At 44.2% G+C, this 19,197-nt stretch overlaps 1 protein-coding gene across 5 annotated transcripts in view; it reads left to right on the plus strand.

Moving 5' to 3' along the window:
- Window positions 1-19,197, plus strand: part of CGN (cingulin) — a 32,998-nt gene that overhangs the window by 4,625 nt on the left and 9,176 nt on the right. For 3 of the 5 annotated variants that reach the window (XM_072427542.1, XM_072427541.1, XM_072427540.1), the window contains exons 2-11: window positions 12,561-13,668; window positions 14,183-14,274; window positions 14,761-14,830; window positions 15,025-15,123; window positions 15,209-15,357; window positions 16,479-16,617; window positions 16,989-17,201; window positions 17,675-17,823; window positions 18,368-18,509; window positions 18,782-18,994. In XM_072427542.1, coding sequence (XP_072283643.1) covers window positions 12,574-13,668; window positions 14,183-14,274; window positions 14,761-14,830; window positions 15,025-15,123; window positions 15,209-15,357; window positions 16,479-16,617; window positions 16,989-17,201; window positions 17,675-17,823; window positions 18,368-18,509; window positions 18,782-18,994 — 2,361 coding nt within the window. In that variant the 5' untranslated portion in view covers window positions 12,561-12,573. The remainder of the gene's footprint in view (window positions 1-12,560; window positions 13,669-14,182; window positions 14,275-14,760; window positions 14,831-15,024; window positions 15,124-15,208; window positions 15,358-16,478; window positions 16,618-16,988; window positions 17,202-17,674; window positions 17,824-18,367; window positions 18,510-18,781; window positions 18,995-19,197) is intronic. The other 2 variants (XM_072427543.1, XM_072427544.1) reach the window with 2 other exon arrangements.

Below are 19,197 nucleotides of genomic sequence, written 5' to 3' on the forward strand. Positions count from 1 at the left end.
TACAATGTACCCCTACACCTTTCACTGCCCCCTATACTATATACAATGTACCCCTACACCTGTCACTGTCCCCCATACAATGTACCCCTACACCTGTCACTGCCCCCCATACCATATACAATGTACCCCTACACCTTTCACTGCCCCATATACTATATACAATGTACCCCTACACCTGTCACTGTCCCCTATACAATGTACCCCTACACCTGTCACTGCTCCTATACAATGTACCCCTACACCTTTCACTGCCCCCTATACTATATACACTGTCCCCCATACAATGTACCCCTACACTTGTCACTGCCCCTATACAATGTATCCCTACACCTGTCACTGCCCTCTATACAATGTATCCCTACACCTGTCACTGCCCCTATACAACGTACCCCTAAACCTGTCACTGCCCCCTATACCATATACAATGTACCCCTACACCTTTCACTGCGCCCTATACAATGTACCCCTCACACCTGTCACTGTCCCCTATATACTACATACAAGGTACCCCTACACCTGTTACTGCCCCACTATACTATATACAATTTACCCCTACACCTGTCACTGCCCCCTATACAATGTACCCCCACACCTGTCACTGGCCCCTATATACTACATACAATGTACCCCCACACCTGTTACTGCCCCACTATACTATATACAATTTACCCCTACACCTGTCACTGCCCCCTATACAATGTACCCCTACACCTGTCACTGTCCCCTATATACTATATACAATGTACCCATACACCTGTCACTGTCCCCTATATACAATGTCCCCCTAGTCATCTGAGTTCTTCTTTGAATTTCTTGCATCTGCAGGAATTGGCCCCTGGGTGAACCTAAAAATTGGATCTGTTGTCCTATTAGATAGGTGGCGTGTGAAGGCTTTTGGAGCTATGTCAGTAGGACCTGTAGTGTTGGGAAAGAGGACATCTGGTTGGGGGAGGTGGATATTGCCCTTGTTTACGTTTTAATTATAAAGCTTTGGGGTCATTTGAATAGGTGTTGTTAAGCTCCGCCCTCTGATCCAGTAATGACCCTTTAAAAAAGTTAAGCTCCTCCCCTCGGTACATTGTTTCTCCAAGTAGGTCAGATTGTAGAAGATATTAATCCCATCCAATTTACCCTCACCATTAAACTTTTCATATTGCATATGGCCCCCGCGGGGAGACCCCATGGTGAGTCTGGGGTCAGTGATGATAAAGGACACTTCAGAAGCCAAGTCACCCCCAACTTACCCCCTATCATAGCAGCAGTCTCTTGTATCATGGTGGCAATCACTAACAGTCCCTTGCAACATGGATTCCAGCAGATAATGTAGAAGTTGTAATTAACAGTCTCTTGTAATATGACGGCAGTTGCTTGTAGCCTCTTGTAATATGACGGCAGTTGCTTGTAGTCTCTTGTAATATGACGGCAGTTGCTTGTAGTCTCTTGTCACTGCCAGCAGTCTTCTGTAACGTCAGTCATTTCTTAGTCCAATCAGGCAGCAGCCCATAGCAGTCTCCTGTAACTTGGAAGCCATCTCTAGCAGTCTCTTGTATGCATCATGGCAGTTATTACTGCCACAATCTCCTATAATGTGGAGGCCGTCTTGTATTGCAGTACAATTCTGTTTCTGTTGTCATTTGTATATTCTCCTGGGTATTGGGTACAACAAGTTCAGAGGTGGTTTGTGGGATTCATGAGGCTTCATAAGACGTGACCTGCTTAGGTCCCGGTAGTACATACGCCTGTCCAGGTGCTGCTGATGTGTAGGCCTGTGTACATGATGAATGTGCAGAGCACTGAGCTTTATCGTGTGATGGAAGCAGCGTGACCACATTCAATCCAAAATATCTATAGTGTCCCGCAGTATTAGGCCTTGACACAGGAACACAAATATTCCCATCATTTTGCAACGTCCGGCAATCTTCTGCGACCAATTTTGTTCATTTTAAAGATTTCAGTGATTACGCCAACATGCAGAGAAAAAAGTTTTAGGATCCAATTCATTCAAACACTTATTTTTCTTGATTTTTGGGGAGTCAGAAGCTGCTGCTGATTGCTCGGGTGCTCAGAGTTCATGAGTATTGTATTATAATGGGAATGTTGGAACTGATAATAGAGATCACATTAACATAGAACAAAGTTCCTTTTCTTTTGTTTCTATATCAGGGCCGTTTGCTATGGCTGACCCTGAGGAGCTATTGGAGAGTTTTTTTCTGGATAGGTCATTGGAAAGTTTCTGCCCCTGGCTGAAGTGGGAAGAAAGTGTTTTGTGTTTTGCCTGGGAGGCTCCTCCTGTGTGTTTTGTACACCTGACTGATCGCAGGGCCAGCCGCCTGGAACACAATAATTGTCACCCACTGAGGTTCTTCCTGCCCTGCTGACTTTCCTACAGTGAAACTGACTGTGCAGAGAGTGAAACTTGCCCATCCCAAATCAGTGAATGGAGTTCTGCACCACCCGCCACAGCAGTCACTGTGCACTCCCTGCAGCCCTGAGACTGTCACTGTGCACTCATTCCAGGGTCAGCCATGACTTGGAGAGCTACTGTGTCCCCACATCCCACACATGATCTCCTTATCTCCTCTCCTTCTCCTCTCACTCTTTTATATTTCCCTTCTCTTTCACACTCACATTTGTCTGGTCTCTCCATAATCATTTCTTTTCCTCTCCCCTCTCTCCTTCACCCTCTTATCTCTCTGCTCTCATTATCCTTTCTTCTCTATTTTCTGCTTTACCATTTTATCTTTTCCTTTCTCTCCCTCCTTTGTGTTATCTCTCTTCTCCATCATCACCTCTCCCTTCTCTGCTTTACCCTTTGACTTTCCTTCTCTCCTTTTCTGTTCCTTTCTCTCCTCTCTTATTCACTCTTATTTCTCCTTTTCTCTCCCTTCTGATTTACTCTTTTATCTTTCCTTCTCTCTTTCTTCTCTCTCTCTCCCCTCTCTCATTCACCCTTTTTATCACTTTGCCCTCTCTATGCTTTTCTCTCCCTTCTCCAATTTACTATTCTAACTTTCCTTCTCTCTCCCCTCTCTCATTCACCTTTTTTTTATTTATTTGCTTTCTATCCTTTTCTCCCCCCTCCCTGATTTAGCAGTTTATCTTTCCTTCTCTCTCCCATTCATTCAGCCTTTTTTATCTTTTTGCCCTTTCTATGCTTTTCTCTCCCTTCTCCAGTTTAATCTTTTATCTTTCCTCTCTCATTCACTATTTTTTCCTCTATTTGCTCCCGGTATCCTTTTCTCTCCCCTCTCTAATTTACCATATTGTCTTTCCTTCTCTCCCCCCCTCCCCTCTCTCATTCACACTTTTTTTATCTCTTTGCTCTCTTTGTCCATTTCTCTCCCTTCTTTGATTTACCCTTTTTGTCTTTCTCATTTCCCCTCCTTTATTTACCCTCTTTATCTCTCTGCATATTTTCTTTTTCACTCTCCTTCCCCCTCTTATCTCTCCCTCCCTTTTCCCAGTTTCATTCCCTTGCTTTCTTATTTACTTTTGTAAGTTTAATATCAATTTATTTAGTATATAAATATTAGATGAGAACAGACACTCATTACCTACTGGTATACCAGCCAATAAATTACGCATACAAATAGGTTGTACACAAAGGGGAAATAAAAGTAAATTAGATAAAGTATAAAGTCAATATATCAAACGGAATAAAACTGCCAGAGTGACACATAAATCCAAGACTCAATTATATGGTAAGGCCAACATGTACCAAGATGTGAATTTGTATATTTCCTGTGTCTCTCCCTTACACTTGTTTCTCCTTCATTCTCTTATCTCCCCCTCCCCAGCTCCATATCCCTGTCTGTCTCTTCCTCATGACATACATCTGATATCCTGCTTTGTGTATATAATAATGTGTGGAGATTGCCCGTTCCACCCAGCATTCCTGGCACCAGTCATCCTCCACCTCTCACTGTCAGGTCAGGTTTCTGGCTCTGTGTGTTTGGGATTTCTCTGTTATCTCCTACATGATGTTAAAAGGGAAAAAAAACTTTTCTCACCAGCACCAGTGCACAGCATTGCATTACTCCAACCTTCAGTGTTACACTGTTCTAGGAAAGGGGCCCTGTGTGGCCCTGAAAACATTGTCTGCAGTGTTCCATTTCAGTGACTAAATATTCTGGTGAAAGGAAACCATAAGAGCTGACATTTGTCCCCATTTCTGCTGGGCGAGGGAAATGTACATTGTGGGAAATGTTTTTTTTTTCTGTCTAGTATTTTTAACAAGTGTCTCCTATGTGAACTATCCACTCTGATGCGGTAATCTTCATCATATAGCCCAACAGGTTGCAGAATGCCAAAATCCTTTAATTCTGGTCCCCTCTGTGCCCGGTCCCTTCTCTGTCCGGTCCCCTTGTCTCCCCTGTGTTTGGTCCCTTCATCTTCACTGCCTGGTCCATTCTGTAACCCGTTTCTTCGTCTCTCCTCTGCCCAGTCCCTTCTTTTCTTGGTCCCTTTGTCCCCTCTGTGCCCCTTCTCTGTGTCTCCCCTGTGCCCGGTCCCTTTGTCTCCCCTGTGTCCAGTCCCTTCTTTGCCCGGTCCCTTTATCTCCCGTGTATGGTCCCGTCTCTGGCCTGTCCCCTGTGTATGGTCCCATCGCTGGCCTGTCCCCTCTATGTCCGGTCCCTTTGTCTCCCCAGTCCCCTCTGTGCCCAGTCCCTTCCTCTGCCCTGCGCCCGGGTGCCTTTTTTGACCAGCCCTCCTAAATCCAAGTTCAGCGACTGAACTGCATTGAATATTTTTAACACTTCTCTTCAACATTCCATGTTCCATTTTCTGGATGGAAAAAAAGAAGACTGTTGTGTTGATTTTTTTTAAATTGAGGTCCTGATACCCCTCTGGAGTTATGAATTGCTCCAGCCTGTTTTTAGATGAAGGTATTTTCCTTTGTGCGTGACCTCCACCTTCCCTGCGTGCGAGGTACCATTCCTGTAATGAGATAATTATTATCTCCCCTCTGCGCTCCCGGGAAAATGGCTGCCGTTATGGAAAGGGCTGAGTGATTGCTCTCCGGGGAATCGTAGAGAAGAGTTATTTACTAACCGCTCAGTGACGGGCCGCAGGCATCCTATATAGTGTACTGATTATTAGCCATCTTGTTTGGAAATGGGCTCATTCATAAGTTTGTGCTGTGAACTGTTACCTGCAACAACCAGATCCCGGATTTTCTGGCACTGGTGGGTAATAAAAAGAATTTCTAGTAAGTGAATAAGGACTTTCCTCCTTACTTCCCCATCAGCAGGCACTCTCCTCTACCTACCGGGGTTATAGGTGGATCTTTAACATTCTCACTTGCAAGAAAGAGTTACTGGTGTCAAGTTCTCCCCTGCTGGACTACAGAACACCTACTACAGAACTACAGAAGGAAATACCCCATCACACTCCAGTTATCCAATTGAAATATATGTGTGTTCTGCATGCTGGGACTTTTTACTTTCATTACTGTCATAACACAGTTTGTGATTGTGGTGGTTTTGTCGGAGGTTAGGAGGTGGTGTGTGTACACCTGGAATATTCCCAGCCAGAGGTGACACAACGTGTGACATTATACCTGAAAAGACGTCTATATATAGCACGGAGCATTGTGTTTTCTCAGTTATGTGTGGAGTCCAGGATCTGCATTGTAACCTGCACATTTGCAGATATTTTTCTTGTCTGTGTCTGTAACAGTAAGAAAGCTGCAGAAATGGCTCAGAATGAAAATGTTACAATACCAAACCCCCATGGCTTTTATTGGCCTGGATATAAGGTGGATACCCGGGAAATGTTCATAACATGCTCGGTCATTACATGGGTTTTCGATAACCAGATCTCAGAGGCAATTGGTCTCTGTTGTGATGTAAAAGGAGGCAAATCTATTGGCTTGTACGCAGCCACTCAGGTTATGCAGCAGACTGTTTTGTTATCGTCCCGTCGCTGCTGTTCATTCAGGACGTACCTGAGGGCGCGTACACACCATGAATAATGAACGCAAGGCGGACACTGGAAACGCTGAAGGATCACTGACGTTTCTGGTCATTGCATACCAACAACTAGATTCACGTGAGCAGACGCAGTGCATTTACTGCTCCACTGCCCTGACAATACAGTACAAGAGAACCTGTCTCATCTATAACATTTCTTATAACATCTTGTGTCACTCCAGGAAAAAGTGATTTGACTTTTGTGCATAAAAATTTAAGCAAACAAAAAAGGAAATTTTCCACCTCATCCCATCTGTATCCCGTACTGTATGATTGGTATAGAAGTTCTAACCAAATCATTCAAAAAGTTCCTTTGTGTTGAGGGCTGTAGGATCAGATTATAGCACGCGTGTGTGTGCTCCTTTAAGGGTGAAAACGCAAAAGCCTAAAAAGTCTGTTTATAAAAATAACAAAACAGAGCAAAACTTTTGTGGCCTGAAAATTACTAGAACAACAATCGATCGACTTTCCTTCACCAGTGACTGTGCTAGCGAAAGGTGAGATACGTAGACGATCTGCCTATCATTCCATTACATGGGAAAACAATGGCGGGTGAGATGCAATATGTAATATTTTGGTTCTTAGCTTTAGATCTACTCAGTAATAATCATCATGCCGCTGGTTCATCAGAATCCCATCATTTTGCTTGTTGTGTCAATGGCCCTGATTTATTAAAGTTCTCTAAGGCTGGAGAGAATACACTTTCTTCAATGAAGATGGGTGATCCAGCAAACCTGGAATAGATCTGATTCAGGATTGAAAAAATTTGCTAACAAATAGCTTGATTTTAGGAAATCAATTCCAGGTTTGCTCAATTACATAGCTTCACTGATAAAAGTGTATTCTCTCCAGGAGAATTTTAATAAATCGGGGCCAATGTATCAGTTACTTCTCTGAAAACAATTTTTTTTTGTGCCCATTTTCCTAACAGTCTGAGCACAGAGATGCCAAGCTCATTTAGTGTATTTCGCTTGTCGTAAAATCTCCAAATTGATACCAAGTGTGGTTTACAGTGCTCATAGTCTGGCTGCGTCTGTTACCACTGGTGTAATGACAGGTGACTGCTGGATAAAAACGCCCCATGAAGAGTAATTGCAGGTTTCTGTATCTGGTTAGTCACTAACTTGTCCTGCTGGAGTTTCTTATTCCCGTACCAGTTACATCTCTGGCAGCCTGGCACAGGAGGGAGTCACATTCCTGCTGGACCTGACATCAAAACCTGTTTGTTATGTCATCCTGAGGGTGTGTGCGTCCTCTGATAAGATATATTTTTGGAGCACCTGAGGGTTGGTGTTATTATGAAGTGTTTCCTGGCTTTAAAGGGTTTTTAAAACCTTGGTTGTGATGTTGTTGTTGTGATGGGTATGTGATATTATTTTGGGGTGCCTGCATTGTGCTCACTTGCTTTTTAGAAAAAGATGCAGTATGGTGTTAGGGTGCCACTCTGAAGTGACAAGTTTTATGGTATATTGTTGGGCTGGTGTGAAAGTTATAGGTGCCCCTTTGCTGTGCAATGTGGTGTTGGGTTGTCTGTTTACTAGAGTGAGGTGCAATACATTGGGGTGCTTACTTGCTTTGACGGGTTCACATATTGGGTGTTGGCCTGGGTTTTGAAAGTGTTATGGTTGTTTCTTTATTGTAGGGGTGTTTATGTGCCCCTTCACTATAAAGGCTATAAAGGATTTGCCTTATGATGTTTGGTAAGGAAGCCCTTTTTGTGTCTAGACTTTTTTTTTTGTTTTTTTTGGTGTTTTCCAAAGGTGTACCAGGTTACATGGTGTTCTTGGTCTGGGCGTTTTGTCAGTTATCTTGGAGCCCCTCTAGTTTAAGGGGTTATCAAATTGACCTAGTGTGACAGTATTTTGGGTATCTATATGGGTAAACAGGTCATATGGTGCCATGTTGGGTGCGGATATCCGGGGTCACCCTCTGCCTGTTTTGAGGTTCGATCTTGGACAGTGAGAGTACTTGCCATTAGAGGAACCAATTTGTCCTCCGAGGGAAAGCCACCCTGTACTGTATCGATAGAAGTACAAGTCTGCAATGTACAGCAGTGCAGAGCATTCCTCCCTCCACCCCTCCCCCATCTGGCAACACTGCATTTCAGTATTTCAGCTTTGTTATCAGAGTGGCCTGGATAAGAGTTCGGTGTCCGAATTCCTTTATACTGAGTCACAACAATGCGGAGAGCTTGCACCAGGACCCCCACCCAGCCCCAACAATCAGGACACAAGCAATGCGTGTATAGATCGGGCTCCTCTCTGGCTTCATGATGATGTCTACAGGCAGCAGCAACAATTGGGAAATCATTAGGGTAAAATAATGCGTGCAGAGGTCAGACCTCCCTCCAAGCAGAGGATATCTCTAGAAATAAAGAGAATAAAATGAATGTATATGTAGTTCAGCCTTTGTCTGGCTTAGTGATGATTTATCACTATGGCATTGTAAGCACATCTTCATTAATATTGGTCGTGATTTGTTATAAATCATTCTGTGGTCTACAGTAAAACAGGAAGAACGATAAAAGGAGAACAACGATTTCTGCATTGTATATGATCCTCCATCTGTGTGGGAATGATTCCCGATGGAGAATGATGGGAAAGGAGGCAGCCATGATGGCTGAATAGTACTGTCCTCCTAAATGCCAGTCATGTGACTGCGAAAGCACCAGCCTTCCTTTATTTGCCCTTTAATGAACTATAGGTGATACCACGTGGAGGTGACACCATGTCCTCCTATGGCCCGGCCAACGGTCGCAGTCTGTGGGGCTGATAAGGCGGGCATGGTATTTACAGCTCAGAATCAATACCTTGTGGTCATTGGTTTTACAATGCCTTCCTTCCTCCGGACATCAATAAACCTCATAATAGGCGATTAATGACAGATTGAACGGTTGTCGATAATAAGACGTTACCTGCCATGGGGGTCAGGAGCAAAAACCTGGCGCTTGTCAGCCGAGCCTGCAAATGTACCTCAGGAATTCCTTCACTTCTCTAAAGCCTTTAATCCCCATTGTGTGCCGCTTTGTGTAATGGCGGCTCCTATTCCCAGGGGGGATCCAATGTTCCTTCTACCTGTGTGAGTCCGTATTAAAAAACTCATATTCAAGAAGCCTTTGATCCATGTAAGACGACCATATCTCCCCTGATAAATCAGCCGCTGATTGGCAAAAACAAAGATGTGATAAGGCCGGCTACAAATGAAATGACCCCACAATGGCATTGTGTTCCATGTAGATGGACGTTTTTGAGAAACTTGAGTTGAGTACAAGGGGGACTTGTCATCGGATATATTATTTCTTCTACTTTTCCTGACAATCCCTTCAGTACAGTTACAACGTTAGTGGACTGAAGACTAAGAAAGTGCTTCTTCCTACCTGCAGCAGACTGATGACATCATCTTGTTCTGGGTTAATTTACTGATTGGCGCTCAGGGATAGCTTTATAATGATAAAAGGTGCAGATGCTGTATATTGTGTTGGATGGACTTGGACCATTGAATACTACGGTCGCATGCTCACAACACAGGGAGGACAATGAGTGAATCTTCTGCCTATATCTCCCATTCCTTGGGTAACCCAGACTTGTCCAGCCTGGTGGGTTGGGGAGCCAAGTGTTTGAGGAGGTTAGCTTTTCCAGCATACTTTTTAGGCACAAAGTATCTGAAGCTAAGGACGACCTTCTGGGTCTCTGGAAGTTTTATTTATACAGACAAGTCCACTTTCCTGTAGTGGAATGATCATTCACTCAGCACAATTCCTGTACTCAGCATTTTACATTCATCAGTTGAGAATCCTTAATTGCTATTTTTTGTGGAACTCAAATCCAAATTATAGGAAGAGAAGAGGGCAGCTCCGAGCTGCTATTGGTATATAAGGCTTCAGGATTTCTATTTGTACCCATGATATCCCGCACTCGGATCCCAGAGTTTTTCTGGTGCGCTGGTATTTACAGCGGTGCATTTACTCTCCCCATCCGCCACCTTTGTACTCGGCAGCTTCCATACCAGGAACAGAGTTTTCTTTGATTAGTTTGTTGCTTCTTGGCAGAGCAGGTCTGGTGTAATGATTGATGGGGCCCTGAATGGCTGTGGCCTGTCCCTGGAGATAACGGCCAGGTTGTTTTTCTTTGTCCATTTAGAAACAACTGTGACAGACGATTTATATGGAAATCCCAATAACCTTTATGGAAAGACAAATCAATATCAAATTAAAGTCAATGCACAGACAATTTATTCCTAGTTTATTCAGGCATCTTCATGTCCAATGTTGCCTAAAATTAAAAGGAAGGGTCAATGGGGCTGCAGGTTTTCACAGCACAAATTGTATCTGACAGCGAGGAAGCCCCTCACTGCACCCTGCTGCAGGCAGGAGTTTGGCAGTATCCCAGTCTCCAACCTAAAAGGGTGTTCGCTATTCACCAACCTGGAAGGTTACCACCAAGAGGACATATATAGACTGATGGTTGTGTCTGACAGCTTTCAGTGATGGTTCTACTTACAGGAAGCATCATGTTCTTATACTAGCTGTGTTTACAAACATGCTGCTTTTAATGACACATAACTTGATTAAAAGGAAATCTTTTATATCTGTCTGGAGTCCAATGTTCTCTTCTGGGCAGTAAATCGTGCTATGTGAAGGCTCCATCTGTAGCTGGCAGGATTAAGCTGTAGCTCGGCACGCTGGAATGTCAGAGGGTTAAATTCTGGATTCTTTCTTCTCTGTCACTGTGTCAATATCAGCAGGTAAATATTCCATGTGCCAGGAAAGTCTCCTGAAACCCAGGAGGACTGCATGAAACTCTGTCATGTGCACCGGGCAATAAGTGCCAGCAAAGCTAAGTGATGCATGCTGTGACTGGTAAGTTCAGCAGCACCTAGATAGACACAGGGTGCAGGGATTGTCCAAACTATATCCATATGACAAGGACATGCTGTGATTTGTAGTTCCCACACAGGCTTTGAGTCTCAGGTATATAATGTTTGAAGGTGCACACATTGTGCATATACACAGCATGTGTATAAACAAGAGACCAGCATGAATGTTGTGAAATAATTGCTTTCACTTCCTTGTGGTCACTTGTTCTGGATAATCATTATCCCCGGGGTCATGTCTGAAGTACAGGGTGTCCCAGGTGTTTGTCCTCTCGGGTCACCAGTCAGCCTAAATAGCGTATGTCATGTTACATGAAGGAAATGTCTTGTGAGAAGAGCTGATATGCAAATAAGCAAATCATTCTGTTCAAAGATCATTAGGGGGGTATGAATGGTCTGCAACCATCTGAAAGCATGGACACTTACTACTGACCCAGCTGAAACTTTAGAGTCCAAGCAACCCAGCTCTAGGTTATTAAACATATCGCCTGGCCTTGCACAATCAACAAGGTGGCAGCTGATGGGGGATCACATGACCCATCCCTGTTCACAGTATGAAATCCACAATTATTGGACCTTCATTCTGTACCCTTTCTAAGGGCTGTGCTTTTTCCTGTTTTTGGCAGCGCCACTCATGTTTACATTGGACGCTGTCTACATCCGATAGCAATGATTAATCCGGTCACCTGGCCGCCATGGGAGGGTAGAGAATCCCGCTCTCACTTCCTATAACAGGTCCACAGGCTCTGGAGGTAAGTCTGTTTAATGATCAACTGGCTCTCCACACCAAGAATGAGACACGCCTGGCTCTTCTGCATTCAAGTGCGCAGAAAATTCCCCTGCACTCAGGCCTGGTATCCAGCAAACTAGCAAGATGAAAAAATGAAATAAAAGCAGAACTCTGATTAGATATCTGTAAGTGCCGCATTGCTGTGTCATTGTGGCTCTGTAACGTGAGGCCTACTCTCATTTTGAATCCAGGATCACACCAATTGAAGCAGTGGTGTTTAGATCTTCCCGCCTTTGCTACTGTACCTGTGTTGGGACTCTGTTCTGCACCCGGTGAGCTCCAGAATGTCATCCATTGTCAGGTTACAAAACAGTGACCGGTCGGAGGAGAACAAAAATGTCACCCGTCCAGTATTGCCTATACACCTGTATTGGGGCCTGAGGCAGGTGCCCCAGCGGGGCCGTGCAAACATCTTTTATTTGAAATAGTTCTGGTATTCCAAACATTCAGCAGCTTTTATCATTCAAGTGTTTCACTTAATGATAATTTAGGAATAAAAGAAGCAGTTTTACTTTTATTACGCACTGAGGACTCTTATCACCTACTCAGCTATTGCTCAAATCTTCTTTCATGTTATGTATGGCGGCAGCAAACCACACTGACCATTGTAATAGATATCTATATCAATGGGGAGATTTCCCCCAGTAGTTTGCGTCCGTGCCCCTCCTACAATGGGGGGATTTCCCCCAGTAGTTTGTGTCTCTGCCCCTCCCACAATGGGGAGATTTCCCCTAGTAGTTTGTGTCTCTGCCCCTCCCACAATGGGGAGATTTCGCCCAGTAGTTTGTCTGTGCTCAATAGGTCATCCTTGGAACCTTCAAATTATATAGTTATGTGGGGGTTTGGGTTATGCCCACGAAGTTGAATTTTAGTTGTAGAATGTAATGGTACCGGTGCTAACTGTTTCTTGTCTCTGTCTTTTGCAGAAGAGGCTGTTGAATGGAAAGACGTATTAATGGCGATATGGCTGACCAGCACTTGCCTGTGGGTCAGGGTGTCCAGATCCGATTTATAGATGACTTAAAGGAAAATCACAAGCCTCGGAGAGGAAGGTCCAAGCAGGAGTCCTATGGGGTGGCCATCCGCGTCCAGGGAATTGATGGACAACCTTTTGTAGTGCTGAACAGTGGGGACAAAGCAAAGTCTTCCTATGGCGTGCAGATAAAAACTGACAACAGCTATGGAAACACATCTCCAAATCCCCCACCTGACTACCAGGGAATTGCCACAAAGGCCAGTCATACAGTTCGGTCCATCAGCTCAGATTTGGAAATGCCGGATAACCCCTATGAGAATAAAAGCTACCGACCAGCTGGATCGCAGTACAGTAGCACTTCCGATGAGGAGCAGAATTCCAAACCTCGAAAGCCTCGGGCCCTGCAGCCTGCACGAAGAGAGGAGCTTAGGAGATCCCAATCACATGGCTCCTTAGTGGACCATGAGTTAGAAGATTCATATGGTTATGATGGACACTACAGCGAGCGGTCTTCCACTCTCGACACTACATATTCTCAGTCTTCGAGCAGTCGTGGCAGTCTGAAAAAGCTAGAAAATGGTGAATACTCAACCAGAGGTGGGTTCAAACCAGCAACAAGCCAACAGCCTACCTCCTTTTCCAGCAGATCTTCCCAGCAAAGGAAGGGCGGGCCTTCATCTTTTTCACCAAAGCTGCCGAGCGAGGACATTGATACCAAACCCCTCTCCTCTGTAGACTCGCTGATCAATAAATTTGACAGCAAAGTCCAGATGCGGGGAAGGACAGCACGGCGAAGCCAGGCTCTGAAGGAAGACAGGAAACGGTCGCAGAGCCTGGATGGGCGGAAGTCTCACCAAGACACCACCGATTCCCGGGAAGTCCAGTCCATTCACCAATCTATTCAGAGGAATGTACAATCAGAGAGTCAGCCATTTACCAGGCAGACGCTGGAGAGAGAGGATGTCAATAGGACTCGATTGACTAAAGAGTGGCTGGACCAAACCATGGAGGATCCAGTGACCCAGAGACAGCAGAGAACAGTCCAAGCTGAACTGCAGGTATCCTCTAAGTCTAGTAAGACTATTCACCCAGAGAAAAAGGAACCAAAAAAATATAGATTCTAGACCAGTGTTTCTCAACCTTTTTAACATGTGAGAACCCTTGAAATAAAATTTGGGTCTTGGGGGAAACCCTCACAATAATAATAATATTCAGAGCCTTATTAGTAAATTAGTGTGGTGGTCAGAATGTCACCCTTACAGATAGCCAAAAAGATTGGTGCGGATTGGTGTCCGTTAAACCTAAGAGGGGGAAATTGCTCATTGCTCAAGAAACCCCTAGCAACTTCTGGAGGGACTTTGGTGTTCCATGTAACTCTGTTTGGGAAATGCTACTCCAGACAAAAACTATTCTACTAACAGAGGTGTCCAGACCTCCTGATGTAACCAGCTTTATTCTAATCCTTCCATATTCAATCTAAAACTAAAATAAACAGGTTTGGGATTTATATACATTAAAGATAAATGTCCTTTTATGTTGAGGTGTCCAGCTGATGTTTCTTCTTCCTGTCAGCAGCTGAAGAGCACCCCAGACCTCCTGAAGGACCAGCAAAAAGATGGCAGCGACCCCACCTGGGAAATGGTGTACAACATCCTGCGGGACGGGTAAATATCACTGAACTTTACTTCTTTCCACATCAGTTCATTCACAATAATTGGATTAACTCAAACAGAGAAATCGGTGTCTTCTGAATCACATCACGTCACCATAAGTTGATCTTTTGTGGTTAGTTGAATACTGGATAAATATCTGCTATGGTCACTAAGAAAGAAGGCTTACCACAATCCTTGCTGGATTCTCCCTTTTCTGAAGGGCTTTAAATTTATCTCTGTTCAGACTGATGGAGTATATCTCAGTTCTTCTAGATTACCATGGGTGGCTTAGAACCCCCAGAAGAACTTTATTCAATATCAGTATTCCAGTACCGATGTTCTAGGTCTACTTTCCATGGGCAGTACTGTTCTTGCTCACTAGGTCTCATCAAAGCTGGTTCAGCTCAACACACAAAGTGCTACAAAGGTTTCTTTAGTCCAGAGGGAAGGAGAGAGTTTAATATACATTTTGTATTCACAATGATTTCTTTCTCATAGGTCTAATGAAAGTGAGGTAACAGTGAGGAAGAAGACCGCCCTAATTGTAGAGAAATTTCAGACCTTGCAGGTAATCATCTAGGATGATGTCGCTGATAGTAGGACCTTTATGATGCCAGCTCAAGAACGCCTTTCCTTCCAGGAGAAAATGCTGCATGCTTTGTAGGCTCTTGGTTATGTGATTGGTGTTTATTTTTCCATCCTAGTATTATGATTTGCTCATTAGACTAGGTCACATTGAAGACAAATGTTGTGTCTATGCAGGCCTCTCCTGGAGAAGACACCAGGACTTTGGTCAACCAGAAGAAGGAATTGGAGAGGAAAGTTTCTCAGCTCCAACAGCAGCTGGACGATGAGATAAAGGTGAGGATTGATAGCTCCTGATTATCATTATTTCCTGAATCTTGTTTTGCCTGACTGGATCCTGACTCATGTTGGTGCTTTGCAGCAAAGGATGAAGCAGGAAATCTCAAGGGATCGTCCTACAGCCTCCATGCAGAGGTTGGAGATCCAGCTGGAAGAGAGCATGGAAGAATGCAGGAAGCTGAAAGCGTTGCTGGAGAAGAAGAAAAATGAACTGAGCTCTATGAACCAAGAGTAAGTGTACTGCCATTCCTCCAACCTTTTCACAGGATATTTCTGTCTTGTATCAGCCTTTAATGGCCTAGTTTGGTCTAAATCCATTAATTAGGCGTCAAAAGTCAGCCCCCTGTCATTTTATAGAACCAGGATGATATAAATTATTAAAATGTAATTAATGCAACAGAAGTAGTTTGATAAGGTAAAAAATAACTTCCACTGTGCAGCTTTGATCTTACAATGTACATTAGAAGCTGCAGTAAGTCAGAGTCCGCCTTTTTTCCTGGCTGGAGGATGTTTAACATAATCTAGCCCCGTCCTTCACGCTTGTTTCTGCCCCTTTTATTCATTGGATTTTAGTTCTTTCAATAATGGAGGCTACCCATTACACGTGGGTAATACCCTTGCAAATAGATCGGACCTGCGAAAGCTGACCCCTCCAGACACATCCACCGCCAGGAGATTTTAATATTTGCAGGTCACCTACTAGGAGCCAGCCAACTGCTTGGAAGAGGGCAGGGTCAGGCCACTGTTCATATATTTCACAGGTCATGGGTGATTAGAAAGCTTTGTTTAGTGTTATTCCTGGTGTCCAGACAGGGTGCAGCTTTATGTCTCTGATGATTTCACGATAAATATGTCAGGTTTATTTATAGCATGTAATATATGTTAATGTTTCTTTATCTTTACACACCTTACAGCCAGAGCTGAGTGTATGGATGGCGGAAGATAACATAATAATGTGCCCAATTTGTCCTCTTATAACTGTCGTGACTGGCTGTGATGAATAATATAGAGCTATATAAGTATGGTCAGCTACAGGGCCCGTCCTGTATTATAGGGAATGCAGAGACACCTGCAGGTACAGAGGAGGTACTGCAAGTATGGTCCCTTCCATGGGAGAAATACTCCTAAATTATGTGAGCACCCTTTCATCCTACCTGCCTTTTGGGATGAATTGGAATAGTGAGCCAGGTTTTTTCATCCAACATCAATACCTGACCTCACAAATGGGGGCAGATTCCCAGAGCCCCCCTCCATGTTGCATTGACATGGCTTTTTGTCTTGGTGAAGAGGAAAGATGAGAGCACTAAGTTGATGACCTGATAGATCAGTGACGTTTGTGTTCTGTTGAGCAGGTTGGTGGAAGTTCGGATGAGCAAAGAACAGGTGGAGACCAAAATGAGGTCCCTGGAGGTGAAGCTGCAGGAAGCCAAAGAAGAGGTGAACAAGCAGCGGATGCAGGGAGTGTCGTCAGACAAGAGCTCCTTACTGAAGGTAACCATCGGCCCCTGTTATCAAGGCCTCATTTTTCGGGCAAGCTACTCCCTATGGGGCTAGCTTGGTGCTACAGCTTGCTTTAGCTATCTTCCCTAGTGCCTGTTTTACATATTTGGGTAAAACAGAGCGTGAGCCTATTCTTTAGCCTTATATCTAATATTGTCCTGATACACATTGCCTGACTCCATGTTCCTGACATCTCCTTCCTGGAAGAAATGATCACACATAAATCGATGAGATCTGATACATATATAATATGGTGATTTTTACCACACACCAGGCCAGTGTAATAACAGGTGATATAGCAGCCCCTATAGTAAAGTTCTGCAACACGTACCACATCCCACTGCACTCCCTCCATTCTTCAGGAGCTGCAAGAGATGCAAGAGGAGCTGGATGACGTTATGCAAATCCGTTACAAGCAGGAGGATTTGCTGAGACAGAAAGATCGTGAGCTGACCGCCCTAAAGGGGGCGCTGAAAGATGAGGTGGCCAATCACGATAAGGAGATGGACCAAATGCGCCAGCAGTACCAGAAGGACTTGCAGCAGCTGAGGAAAAATATGGACAACGTGTCCCAGGTACCAGAGGACACGTTAGTGTTAGATCTAGTCTATCAGTCTGGCCATGTTGTGTGTCCGCCATCTTGAATTACACTGCTTTGTCTGCTGTGCATGCTTCACTGCTAATCTTAAATTGTCAGCTTGTCCATCTGGTGTTGTGTGGTCCTTTATGTGTCTTGTGAACCCATGTTTTATGTTGTTGTGCCCCCATGGTGATCCTATGTTTTATCTTGTTGTGTCCTCACATTTGTCCCATGTCTTATGTTGAGCATTTTTTTAGTTTGTCCCTGCCATTCCTCATTAGTGTCTGATCTTGTCTAGATTTGTCCTGTTTTTCTGTGCATCCCATGCGGTCTTCTGTGTTTGTTATATTGTCATCCGATTTCGACAACCAGTGTTCCAGTCCTCTAAATGATACTTAATGTTCCTCATACCTTCCTCATCGACTTGTCCCTTCCTCGATCTGTAGCATGTTTTGTTCTCCCCGACAGGATCAGATCAGCCTGGAATCTGAGCGTCAGAAGATCAATCAGGTGGTGAGGAACCTGCAGCGAGAGTTGGAGGAGAGCAGTGAAGAGATCAACCAATGGAAAGAGATGTTCCAGAAGAACAAAGAGGAACTCCGCAATGCAAAGCAGGAGTAAGTATGCACAGCAGCTTAGCACCTTACAGTCATGTTTGTATTCTTTATAGATGTATAGGACTTATATTGCTTCTTCATGTGGTGGACTTCAAAATAAATCTGTAGATTCAGAGGTCAACAAATGCAAAGTTCCCAAACATTTGTTAGACATCACATTCCCAAAACCAGGCCAATATTATAGAGTTGCAATTCCAGTTCATCCGAATGGGGTTCAGTAGGGTTGAGGTCAGGGCTCTGTGCAGGACACTCGAGTTCCTCCAAACCAAACTGGTGACCCCTTGTCTGTATGGAGCTGGATTTGTACCCCGGGGAACAGAAAAGGGTCTTCACCAAACTGTGACCACAAAGCCGGAAGAGCACAATTGTCTGCAATGTCTTTGTATGATGGAGGAATCTCCAATGGAAACATAATCTAATCATTTGTTGGGGGATCCAGAGCACTGGTTGTGTGTGGCCTTCAGGAGAGCTCATTTTATAATCTACTTCATGTCTTTATTTTTTTGTCCTGAGTTTTTCTCACATGTAATTGGGATAATTTCAGGGTCTTACAGCTCAAGACAGAGAAGGAAGAGTTTGAGGATGAGCTGAGTGAGATGAAAGATCGGTTTGCCCTCGTGCAGTCGGACTTGGAGCGAACTAAGAAGGGCTCTGTGGATTCCGGAGAGCTGGTGACTATAAAGCGGGTTCGTATGTAATTTGAAAAGTTACCCTCATCTGTCTGAGTTTCTAATCTTATGGTATTTACAAGCAGCCAGATATAGATTTCATTTTGGGTTCCATCTCCTTCAGATTTCAGGATTTTTATTGATCTGTATTAGTCAGACACACCTGTATAAATGTCCTCTATATAGTACAAAATAGTCTAATCTTAGGGGGCAGCACCAGTTATAAAAAGTTACCACAAGGTGATCTGTACAACTCCAGATTTTAACTCCATCTATTACCTGCCTGGCAGGAACTGCAAAGCTGCCAGGATGAGCTGCGCCAGCTGTCCCAGGAGAAGCAGAAGGTGGAGGAGACTCTGCACCAGAGGGACAGGGAGCTCTCTGCCCTGAAGGGGGCGCTGAAAGATGAGGTGTCCGGGCACGACCAGGAGACAGAGCAACTACGAGATCAGCACAACCGGGAGCTGCAGCAAACCAAGAGAGACTACGAAGAGAGGCTGAAGGTTAGGAGATTTTTCTACACCAGTTTACACGAGAATGTCCCCACCTCGCTAATAATATTATTGGTATATATAGCTCTGACAAATACTGCAGTGCTGTACATAGGAGCTGAAATTCTAATGTCCCCCCACAGTCACACACTATTATACATTTATATAGCTCTGACATATACCGCAGTGCTCTACAGAGAACACTGAGCCAGTCC

Source organism: Pyxicephalus adspersus, chromosome 12 (assembly GCF_032062135.1).
Source record: "Pyxicephalus adspersus chromosome 12, UCB_Pads_2.0, whole genome shotgun sequence".
Taxonomy (NCBI): domain Eukaryota; kingdom Metazoa; phylum Chordata; class Amphibia; order Anura; family Pyxicephalidae; genus Pyxicephalus; species Pyxicephalus adspersus.